The sequence below is a fragment of the Scyliorhinus torazame genome, chromosome 5 (assembly GCF_047496885.1).
Source record: "Scyliorhinus torazame isolate Kashiwa2021f chromosome 5, sScyTor2.1, whole genome shotgun sequence".
Classification (NCBI taxonomy): domain Eukaryota; kingdom Metazoa; phylum Chordata; class Chondrichthyes; order Carcharhiniformes; family Scyliorhinidae; genus Scyliorhinus; species Scyliorhinus torazame.
In genome coordinates, this window is record NC_092711.1 from 122391242 (window position 1) to 122403300 (window position 12059).

General features: G+C 45.9%; 1 protein-coding gene across 2 annotated transcripts; it reads right to left on the reverse strand.

Annotated features, from left to right (window-relative positions):
* Positions 1-326: 326 nt before the first annotated feature.
* LOC140419645 (uncharacterized) lies at positions 327-11877 on the reverse strand. Of its 2 annotated transcripts, none has more exons than XM_072503569.1 (2): positions 11817-11877; positions 327-10140 (listed from the first exon to the last, which is right to left on the reverse strand). In XM_072503569.1, exon 2 carries the CDS (start codon positions 9707-9709, stop codon positions 8420-8422), a length of 1290 nt encoding a protein of 429 aa, XP_072359670.1. In that variant the 5' UTR covers positions 9710-10140; positions 11817-11877; the 3' UTR covers positions 327-8419. The 2 variants fall into 2 exon arrangements, with proteins under 2 accessions (XP_072359670.1, XP_072359671.1); XM_072503570.1 differs by lacking the exon at positions 11817-11877 and adding an exon at positions 11336-11400.
* Positions 11878-12059: the final 182 nt, after the last annotated feature.

Sequence of the window (12059 nt, forward strand, 5' to 3'; positions counted from 1 at the left end):
TCAACCACAACATTGCTACGGATCTGGAGTCACGTGTAGGCCAGGCCACTTAAGGAGAGCAGATTTCTTGAAGGACATTAGTGAACCAGATGGGTTTTCACAACAATCAAGAGTGTTATCATTAGACTTTTAATTCGAGACTTTTATTCAATTTCAGCATCTGTCATAGGCAGATTCGATCCCAGAGCATTAACCTGGGTCTCTGGATTACTCGCCCAGTAACAATACTATTACTCCAATGCCTAGCCCACATATTCTTGGCAGAATATGGTCTTGTGCTGTGTTCGGTGATCTTGTCTTGCAATGATTCTACAGAACTGCTGGTGAATTAGCCAGAACGATGATTTATTAATGTACACGTGGTAAGGTAATGATCAGAATGCTATACAGACTAAGTTATTACAGAGTTACATTAGAACTACCCTTATGTGCGACTGGCCTTGTGTATGCCTGACAACCTTCTGCTGGTTGTCGGGTGCACCTGACTGATGCCTGACGCCAACTACTGATGAGTGGTCACACTGCTGAGTACATGTAATATATACAGGCTTATCACCACATCTCGTACCTTCTCGAAATGATCGAGTAATTTATTTTTTCAAACAAATTCTGATAGCTCTGCAGTTTCTGGAAACATTTTGGTTGATCGTGTTATTTTTAAAAATAAAGATCAAGTTTTTACAATATAATTACCTAATACACTAATCATAATCAATGTTCACTACTGAATAAACTTGAATTTAATTAGTTTTTTGCAATGAAATCAATACATAGTTAATATAGAAAAGGAACAGAAGGTGAAATGGCTGCAGAAAGGCACATGTTAGAGGTATAAAAGGGCTTCCTGGTTTATTACTAAGGCCAGTGAATACACTATGAAAATAACAATTTACGGGCAGCAAGATGGCACAATGGTGAGCACTGCTGCCTCACGGCACCGAGGTCCTAGGTTCGATCCCCACCCTGGGTCACTGCCGTGTGGAGTTTGCACATTCTTCCCGTGGTATTGTTGGTCTCACCCCCACAACCCAAATATGTGCAGGGTCGGTGAATTGGCCACGCTAAATTGTTCCTTAATGCGAAAAAATGAATTGGGTACTCTAAATTTTTTATTTTTTTAATACTGAAAATAACAATTTTAAAACTAAATGTGATCACACATGCGTACTTAGTTTCCTACATTACAACAGTGAATATGTTTCAAAAGTACTCCATTGGCTTTAAAACACTTTCGGAGGTCCAGTGGTAGTGAGAGGTTTTATAGAAATGTACATTTGTTCTAATTGTCCGCAAACGAGGATATATTACACTCAGTGTCCTCACCAATTTATTGATATTAAAGATTGAGTCTTAATTTTGTGTAATAACCATGTCATTGACACCATTTTGAATACTCGGTGAAATTCCAGACACACAATATGCACAATTATTTGTTGTAAAACACAGTGAGTTGTTGTGATTTGGAATGCACTGTCTATAAATGGTGCTAGAATCTCATTGGACTGTAACTTCCAAAAAGGAATTTGGTACATTCTGAAAAAGAAAACAAAAAAGTCGAACTATGGGATTAAATGGGTCGCTGTACAAAGAGCTGGCATGAGAAAAATGGGCCAAATAGACTCCTCTGTGCTCCAGCAGCCTTGTGTACATGTAAAGGGAGTGGTAACAACCTGGAACCTACTGCCTATGAGGGTAGGAGATGCAGAGAAGACGGAGAGATTTCAATAGGAATTTGGACAGGCATTGAGAGAAATAAACCCACAGGGATTTGGGGAAAGAACATGGCAATGGACAGACTGGCTTCCTCCACAGAGAGCCGACACGGTCCCAAAGGGCTGAATGGCCTCATTCCCCACCCTCCAGATGCTGTGATCTCAGGAGAGAAATTCAGCTGCTCCAGTCACTCCAACTAACTGGAGTCCCTCATCTCTGATCCCATTCTTGTAAATGTCCTCTACACCCTCTCTAAGAACTTCACATCTTTCCTGAAGTGTGGGGCCCATATATAAGGTTTCATTCCAGAGGGATAGAATTGAAAAGTACGGAGGAAATGTTTAACTTGTTTAAAACGATGGTTCGACTACACTGGCAGCTCTGTCAACATTGGTGATCTCCATTTAGAAAAAGGAAATAGAGGCACTGGATAAGGTGCAACAAAGATTCATAATATACAGAACTGAGAGCATTTAACACTCAGGAAAGGCTGGGGCTGCTTTTTTCTGGAAAAGAGAAGACTGATGGGTGACCTGATGGAAGTCTTTCAGATTATGAAGGGATTCAATAATCCAATAGGAATTTCAATAGACACCTCTTTACCCAGCGAGTGGTGAGAATCTGGAACTCACGACCACAGCGAGTGGTTGAGATGAACAGCATGAATCCATTGAACATAAAGCGAGATACACACGAGGGAAAAAGGAATAGAAGGAGATGCTGATGGGAGGAGATGTAGAGGGGTGGGTGGAGGCTCATGCGGAGCTTAAATACTGATACAGACCATGGCTAACCTCAGCCGGTATGGGAATTTAACCTGTGCTGTTGGTGTCACTCAGCATAAACCAGCCATCCAGCCAACTGAGCTAACCAATCCCCGTGTAAATCTGTAATAATCCCAAAAATATTTTATTTTATTTATTTATTTTTTGTCACATGTATTAGTAGTGAAAAGTATTGCTTCTTGCATGCTGTACAAACAATGCATACCGTACATAGGGAAGGAAGGAGAGACTGCAGAATATAATGTTACAATTATAGCAAGGTGTAGAGAAAGGATCATCTTAATACGAGGTAGATCCATTCAAAAGTCTGACGGCAGTAGAGAAGAAGCTGTTCTTGAGTCGGTTGGTATGTGACCTCAAACTTTGGTATCTTTTTCCTGACGGAAGAAGGTGGAAGAGAGTATGTCCTGGGTGCATGGGGCCCTTAATTATGCTGGCTGCCTTTCTGAGGCAGCGGGAATTATAGATAGCGTCAATGGATGGGAGGCTGGTTTGCGTGATGGACTGGGCTACATTCACAACCTTTTGTAGTTTCCTGCGGTCTTGGGTAGAGCAGGCTCCAGACCAAGCTGTGATACAACCAGAAAGAATGCTTTCTATGGTACATCTGTAGAAGTTGGTGAGGGTTGTAGCCGACATGCCAAATTTCCTCAGTCTTCTGAGAATGTAGAGTCGTTGGTGGGCTTTCCTAACTATAGAGTCGGCATGGGGGGGACCAAGACAGGCTGTTCGTGATCTGCACACCTAAAAACCTGAAGCTCTCGACCCTTTCTACTTCGTTCCTGAATATTAGTGATTGCCTGTCACCCGCCACACTATTTAATGTAGTTTCCCAGTGCACCTCAGACAACTTGCTCCTCAGACCCTGATAGTTTTCTTCTGTGAGAAGCACCAAGATAAATTAAACAAAGGAACCATCTAACCACCACAGCCCATCTTCATGGCAATGTGGCATGATTTTGGGGTTTCCAAACAGAAATGGTAATGAAACATCTTCTAACCTCCAAACACCTTTTCACTCTTTGATCCTTGTGAAATGTGTAACCAGATATTGGCAAGAAGGCTCAGAGAGAATCAGACCATTGGAGACGAAGCCATGAGACCGGCCAGTCCAGCAGAAAGAAACCCTCTGACCATCCCGATTGACCAACAGAATGAACAAAATGCAGTCCTGGATGTAATTGAGAACAGAAACAATAACAGCAGAATCCACTCCCTGCAATCCGTTGTGAACTTGTTGGTGCCTCAGGAAGTGCAATGAATTACAAAATCCCGTCGCACATTGAGAGCAGGTGAACGGCCTCTCCCCAGTATGAACTCCCTGGTGTGACTGCAGACGGCATAACCGAGTGAATTGCACAAATAGAGGTAAACATCTTTGAGTTCTGTGGGTGACACCCACGCAGACACTTGGAGAACATGTCTCCACATGGACAGTGACCTGGGGCCAGGATTGAACACTGGTCCCCAGCTCTCTGAGACCGCAGTGCTAACCACTGCATTACCTAACGATTTAGATGAGGGAACAAAATGCAATATCTCCAAATTTGCAGATGACACAAGTTGCTTGGGAGGGTGAGCTGTGAGGAGGTTGCAGAGATCCTTCAGTGTGATTTGGACAAGTTGAGTGAGTGAGCAAATTAATGGCAGATACAGTATAATTTGGAGAAATGCAAGGTTATCCAGTTTGGTAGCAAAACGAGAAGGCAGACTATTATCTGAATTATCATAAATTAGGAGAGGGAAATGTGCAACGAGACCTGGGTATCCTTGTACACCAGTCAGTGAAGGTAAGTATGCAGCGACAGCACGCGGTAAAGAAGGCAAATGGTATGCTCGCCTTCATTGCGAGCGGATTCGAGTACAGCAGCAGGAATATCTTGCTGCAATTATACAGGGCCTTGGCGAGGCCGTACCTGGAATATTGTGTGCAGTTTTGGTCTCCTTATCTGAGGAAGGATGTTCTTGCTCTAGAGGGAGTGCAGAGCAGGTTTACCAGACTGATTCCTGGGATGGTGGGACTGACGGATAAGAGATTGAATCAGTTAGGATTGTATTCGCTGGAGTTCAGAAGAATGGGGGATCTCAGAGAAACCGATAATATTCCAACAGGACTTGATAGGGTAGATGCAGGAAAGATTTTCCCGATGATGAGAGTGTACAGAACCAGAGATCGCAGTCTGAGGATACAGGGTAGACCATTTAGGACAGAGATGAGGAGAAATTTCTTCAACCAGAGTGGGGTGAGCCTGTGGGATTTGTTACCACAGGAAATAGTTGAGGCCAATACATTGTATGTTTTCAAGAAGCAGTTAGATATAGCACTGAGGGCGAAGGGAATCAAAGGATATGGAGGGGAAATCGGGATTAAGCTATTAAATTGGATGATAAGCCATGATAATAATGAATGGCAGAGCAGGCGCAAAGGGCCAAATGGTCTCATCCTGCTCTATTTTCTATGTAATCCCTTCCCACACTAAGAGCAGGTGAATGGCTTCTCCCCAGTGTGAACTCGCTGGTGTGTCTGCACAATAAGCTGGCAGATGTTTGAGGAGGAGATAGGGAAGGGGGAGTTACCACAAACTTTGCGGCAGGCATCAGTGTCTCTGTTGCTTAAAAAAGATAAGGATCCGACAGAGTGTGGGTTGTATAGGCCCTTATCACTTTTAAACGTGAACTCAAAGGTATTAGCGAAGATACTGGCAGGTAGGCAAGAGGAGTGCCTCCTGAAGGTGATAGGTGAAGATCAGACGGGGTTTGTGTGAGGAAGGCAGCTCTTTTCAAACGTTAAGAGGGTATTGAACGTTGTGATGGCACCAGCGGAAGGGAAGGAAACAGAGGTGGTTGTGGCACTGGACGCCGAGAAAGCGTTTGACCGAGTAGAATGGGGGCACTTGATAGCAGTTCTGGAGCGGTTTGGGATTGGTCCACGATTTGTGGACTGGGTAAAGCTACTGTATAAGGAGCCGGGGCCAGTGTCCGCACAAAAAACATCAGCTCGAGAGACTTTTCTCTCCACCGTGGGACTAGGCAGGGGTGTCCTATGTCCCCCCTGCTGTTTGCACTCACGATTGAACCGTTGGCCGAACCGTTGGCCATCGCAAAACCGCCGTTGGCCATCGCGTTAAGAGGTTTGGGGGTATGGAAAGGGATAATGCGGGGGGGGGGGGGTGATTAGAGCATAGGGTGCCCTTGTATGCCGATGATTTGTTATTATATGTGTCGGAGCCGAGTGTGTCAAGAGGGGGAATATTGGAGCTGCTTCGGGTGTTTGGGTCTTTCTCGGGATACAAATTAAATCCAGACAAGAGTGAGTATTTTGTGGTGTTTCGGCCGGGGTGTGGGCAGGGATGGGGGGGCTGCCATTCCGTAGGACAGGGGTTCACTTTAGATATCTGGGTGTGCAGGTTGCTTGGGATTGCAGGGGGTGGGGGGTCACTGGAGGGTCGGTTAAAATGAACACGTTGCCGCGATTTCTGTTTATTTTCCAATGCCTGCCGAATTTCCTGCCAAAAGTATTTTTTGGAGAGTTTTAAGGAATAATTTCCGACAAGTGGAAACATCTTCTCTATGTCCACTCTACCCAGGCCTCGCAGTATCCTATAAGTTTTAATAAGATCCCCCATATCCTTCTAAACTCCAACGGGTACAGACCCAGAGTCCTCAACCATTCCTCATACGACAAGCTCTTCATTCCAGGGATCATTCTTGTAAACCTCCTCTGGACCTTTTCCAAGGCCAACACATCCGTCTTAGATACGGGGTCCAAAACTGCTCTCAATACTCCAAATGGGGTCTGATCATAGCCTTATAAAGCCTCAGAAGTACATCCCTGATCTTGCATTCTAGCCCACTCGAGCTGAATACATTGCATTTGCCTTCCTAACTGCCGACTGAACCTGCATTTTAACCTTTTAAAAAAAATTTAGAGTACCCAATTCATTTTTTCCAATTAAGGAGAAGTTTAGCGTGGCCAATCCACCTAGCCTGCACATCTTTGGGTTGTGAGGGCGAAGCCCACGCAAACACGGGGAGAATGTGCAAACTCCACACGGACAGTGACCCAGAGCCGGGATCGAACCTGGGACCTCGGCGCCGTGAGGCTACAGTGCACTTGCTCATTAACCCGAAGAGGATCATGAACAAGGTCTCCCAAGTCCCTTTGTGCTTGTGATTTCCTCAGCATTTTCCCATTTAGAAAATAGTCTATGCCTCCATTCCACCTTCCAAAGTGCATAACCTCACACCTTTCCACATTGTATTCCATCTGCCACTTCTTTGCCCACTCTCCTAGCCTTGCGCAGCATTGCTTCTTTTTCTAATCACTTTAAATGAATGCCCTCTGTTTATAACCTTGCCCTAAATATGACTTGCGAGATGAAACATCTATTGCAGATCCTTAGTTTTAATGTGGTCAAGTGCCTTTCCATTTGAGAACTGTTCAATAAAGTTATTAGAATTATTTGTAGCTAGGGCAGCATGTGGAGCAGTGGTAAGCAGTGGGACTACAGCGCTGAGGACCCGGGTTTGAATCCCGGCCCTGGGTCACTGTCCGTGTTTGCCACTGTTTGTGTCTGCATGGGTTTCACCCCCACAACCCAAAGATGTGCAGGTTAGGTGGATTGGCCAGGCAAAATTGCCCTGAATTGGAAAATAAAAATAATAATTGGGTACTCTGAATTTTTTTTTTTTTTTTTAAATGATTATATGTAGCTTCCCCACCAATCAGTTTTTTCCATTTTCCTGAAGTGACCTTATTTTTATGGGGAGTTAACTGAAGTCTGTTCCTAACATCTCATTATCTAAATTTCCATTTACCACTTTTCATAGAATTTACAGTGCAGAAGGAGGCCATTCGGCCCATCGAGTCTGCACCGGCTCTTGCAAAGAGCACCCTACCCAAGGTCAACACCTCCACCCTATCCCCATAACCCAGTAACCCCACCCAACACTAAGGGCAATTTTGGACACTAATGGCAATTTATCATGGCCAATCCACCTAACCTGCCCATCTTTGGACTGTGGGAGGAAACCGGAGCACCCGGAGGAAACCCATGCACATACGGGGAGGATGTGCAGACTCCGCACAGACAGTGACCTAAGCCGGAATCGAACCTGGGACCCTGGAGGTGTGAAGCAATTGTGCTATCCACAATGCTACCATGCTGCCCTTTCATTAAGCGTAAACCCTGAACCAAGAATCTTACCCCTAGACCAACGAGCCGGCATCCTCTTGACCCAGTCCATGGCTTTCTCCCTCATTGTCTGAAACACATGAGCAACTTTTGTATAATCCTGGTGCATACATTGAAGTCTAAATCATTGATATATACCAGAAAACTGTGGAGCCCCACTGGAAACAGACGTCCAGGCATCATTCAGCCCCGAATGTGACTAACAGCAGCAACAGCAGCTGAATCCAAACCCTGCTGTTGCCTGTGACTTGCTGATGTCTGTGCAGGTTGTTTGACTGAGTGAATCTCCTCCCACATACGGAGCAGTTAAACAGCCTCTCCCCAGTACCGCTCCCACATGTGGGCCACACGGTAGCACAGTGGTTAGCACTGTTGCTTCAAAGCTCCAGGGTCCCAGAATTTCCGGCTTGGCTCACTGTCTGTGCGGAGTTTGCATGTTCTCCCCATGTCTGCGTGGGTTTGCTCCGGGTGCTCCAGTTTCCTCCCACAAGTCTAAAAATGTGTAGATTAGGTGGATCGGCCATGCTAAATTGCCCTTTGTGTCCAAAAAGGTGAGGTCGGGTTATGGGTTAGGTTGGAGGTATGGGCTTATGTAAGGTGCTCTTTGCAAGGGCCGGTGCATTCGATGGGCCAAATGCCCTCCTTCTGCACTGTAAATGCTATGATTCTGTTTCCATGTGAACTCGCTGGTGTTTCCGCAGATTCGGTTTACTTTTAAATCTCTTTTCAGTCAGAACATTTAAAAGGATTCTGATCAGTGTGAACAAGTTGGTGTCTAGTCAGGTGGGATGACTCAGTAAATTTCTTGTCACACACGGGGCAAGAGTACGGTTTCTGCCCAGTGTGAACTCGCTGGTGTTGCAGAAGCTTGGATGAACATGTGAATCTCTTCCCACACACGGAGCAGGTGAATGACCTCTCTCCAGTGTGAGTGCGTTGGTGTCTCAGTAAATCCATTCTGCGTTTAAAGCTCTTCTCACAGTCAGCACATTTAAAAGGTCTCTGACCAGTATGAACAAGTTGGTGTCTCAGGAGGTCTGATGACTGAGTGAATCCCATCCCACACACGGAGCAGGTGAATGGCCTCTCTCCAGTGTGAGTCCGTTGGTGTCTCAGTAAATCCATTCTGCGTTTAAAACTCTTCTCACAGTCAGCACATTTAAAAGGTTTCTGGTCAGTATGAACAAGTTGGTGCACCAGGAGGTGGGATGACCGAGTGAATCCCTTCCCACACACGGAGCAGGTGAATGGCCTCACCCCAGTGTGAGTGTGTTGGTGTCTCAGTAAATCCTTTTTACTTTTAAAACTCTTCTCACAGTCAGCACATTCAAAAGGTCTCTGATCAGAATGAACAAGTTGGTGTCTCAGAAAGAATGATGACTGAGTAAAGCCCTTCCCACACACGGAGCAGGTGAATGGCTTATCTCCAGTGTGATGGCGTTGATGTGACAGTAAATCGTTTCTGCTTTTAAAGCTCTTTTCACAGTCAGCACATTTAAACGGTCTCTGGTCAGAGTGAACCTGATGGTGAGCCCGGAGGCTTGACGAAGCATTAAATCCCTTCCCACATTCCAAACAGGTGAATGGCCTCTCCCCAGTGTGAGTGCGTTGATGTAACAGTAAATAATTTCTGCTTTTAAAGCTCTTCTCACAGTCAGCACATTTAAAAGGTCTCTGATCAGTATGAACAAGTTGGTGGCTCAGAAGGTGCGATGACAGAGTGAATCCCTTCCCACACACGGAGCAGGTGAATGGCCTCTCCCCAGTGTGAGTGCGTTGATGTGTCAGTAAATCCTTTCTGCGTTTAAAGCTCTTTCCACAGTTAGCACATTTAAACGGTCTCTGATCAGTATGAACAAGTTGGTGTGTCAGGAGGTATGATGACCGGGTGAATCCCTTCCCACACACGGAGCAGGTAAATGGCCTTTCCCCAGTGTGAATACGTTGATGAGTTTCCAATTCAGATGGGTAATTGAATACCATCCCACAGTCCCCACATTTCCATGGTTTCTCCATGGTTATTGTCAAGTTATCAGGTGTAGGTAGGATGCAGATTTGACGTCACTATCAGATCAGCCGTGATGTTATTAAATGGTGGAACAGGCTCATGGGGCTGAATGTCCTTTTGCTGCTTCTTGATTCCTTCGGTGCGAATGTCCTCATGTCGCTCCAACTTGGATCATCAGTTGAAGCCTGAGTACGGTGTGGCCCTGATGTAAATGCTGCAATTTAATTTCATGCTGTGTGATTGGTTAAAACTCAGTTCCAGCTAACTGTGGAAAATTACTTGGATGTCTGTGTCTTGGTGCTTTAACAATCACAGTGATTTTTGAAATTTTTCCCAAAAGGCAAAACAGACAAACATTTCTCCTTCCACGTTGAAAGGCCGATCCTGATGAATCAAGTGACTGTCAGATCTCGACATGATGTTTGCATCTGCAAATATTCTGTCAAAGAAGATTACATTGAAATACTGTGAATATATAAGACACAAGCAGGCCATTTTGTCCCAGATTCATAGAATCATAGAATTTACAGTGCAGAAGGAGGCCATTCGGCCCATCGAGTCTGCACCGGCTCTTGGAAAGAGCACCCTACCCAAGGTCAACACCTCCACCCTATCCCCATAACCCAGTAACCCCACCCAACACTAAGGGCAATTCTGCTGCTGTCCATACTCGGCACACATCTCCGACTGTCCCACCTATCAAATCTCAGCCTTTCAGCTGATGTTTGATTCCATTTTCTCTCATGTGCTTGTCCCGTTTCCTTTTGAAAACATCTCAGCACTTTCCTCAACTCCTTTGCATGGTAATGAGTTGCACATTCTGAACCTGTAATAAATAATTTTGTCTGTATTGTCCCCTTGGATTTATTCATAACTATCTTGTATTTATGACTTGTTGTTTATTGATGGTCACTATTTCACATCGCCCCTCTCCATTTAATCTTTCCTGAGAGCTGGAATCTCTCATGTTACAAAAGTCATCACTGCCAATGCAGTATAGAATTTGCAAAGAGCCAAACCTTTCTGTTGGGTTCAGTTTGTTATGTGCAAATTCTCCAATTCTAACCCCCTGTAAAAGGAGTTTACAAAAGCCATCACGGTCAGTCCAGGATAGAAATTCTGAACAGGCAATTCTAGTTTCTCTGGAACATTTTTTTCTCTCTTGTTCCCCCAAAGCTGGAAATCCCCATCCCACACATTCTCCCTCCTCCTTTGGCTGAAATCCAAACCCATCCCACCATCTGTACTCCCATTTATTTCCTCCACTCCCAGTTTCCTCCCTCCCTCTCCTCTGCCTGGGTGCAGTTCTCCAGCTCCTGCCTGCCGACTGATAAAATCAATGGGTCTTATTGAGGATTTGGGGCCTCCGGCGGGTGTTTGTGAACCCTCCCCTCCCACCTGCCAGGGTTTCCTTCCTTGCCAGAGATCAGGGTCCTCATTGATTTGAGTGCAAAGTGTAAGCTCTTATTTATTATCCTCCCTCCCCCATCCTCTGATGTGAACCATCCTCCAGTGTCTGAAGCAAGATGGTGCCCGTTAACCTTGGCCTGTTCCCGGGAGGGAGTGAGAAGCCCCGCAGCTGCAAACCAGGGAGCTGACAATGATTGTGAACACAGTACGAAGTCTGACAACACCAGGTTAAAGTCCAACAGGTTTGTTTCAAACACTAGCTTTCGGAGCACTGCTTCTTCCTCAGGTGAATGAAGAGGTATGTTCCAGAAACATATATAGACAAATTCTTTAACCTGGTGTTGTAAGACTCTGTGCTCACCCCAGTCCAACGCCGGCATCTCCACATGATGCTTGTGAAGGGTTTGCTCCAGGTCACAATGCCCGGGAACTGGTTAACGGCGGGTTCGGACCAATAGGAAGAGGAGGCGGGTCTGGGTGACCGAACAAGAGCTTCTGGTCCTCCAGCCAATCAGAGTGAATGGGAGGCGGAGCAAAGCCGGGGCTCTCTTCGCCCATCCGGGCCTGTCTCAGGGAAAAGCCCGAGCAGCTTTCACCGGTTGAACTGCCGTATCCGAGCTTCGTGTTTGGACTGTGGGGCCTACACGGAGTGTTTATGAGGTCTCCCGAGTCACCCGCCGGCCCCATTCCTCCAGCAGGACTCACCCAATCGAATTTGACCGGCTGAGGATTTCCACCCGACAGTCTGTGTCCTGAGATGTCATCGGTACTGCGCATGCTCCAGATCACGTGGGAGACCGGGCTCAGCCCCGCCCCTCATTTACTCAGATTGCTTGGAGGACCCGCAGCAACCACTCGGTCCTCCAGGCCCACCCTCTCTTCCTATTGGTCGAGGGCTGTCGTCAATCATTCCCTGGGCATCATGAGGTGGAATATAATAAGAAGTTT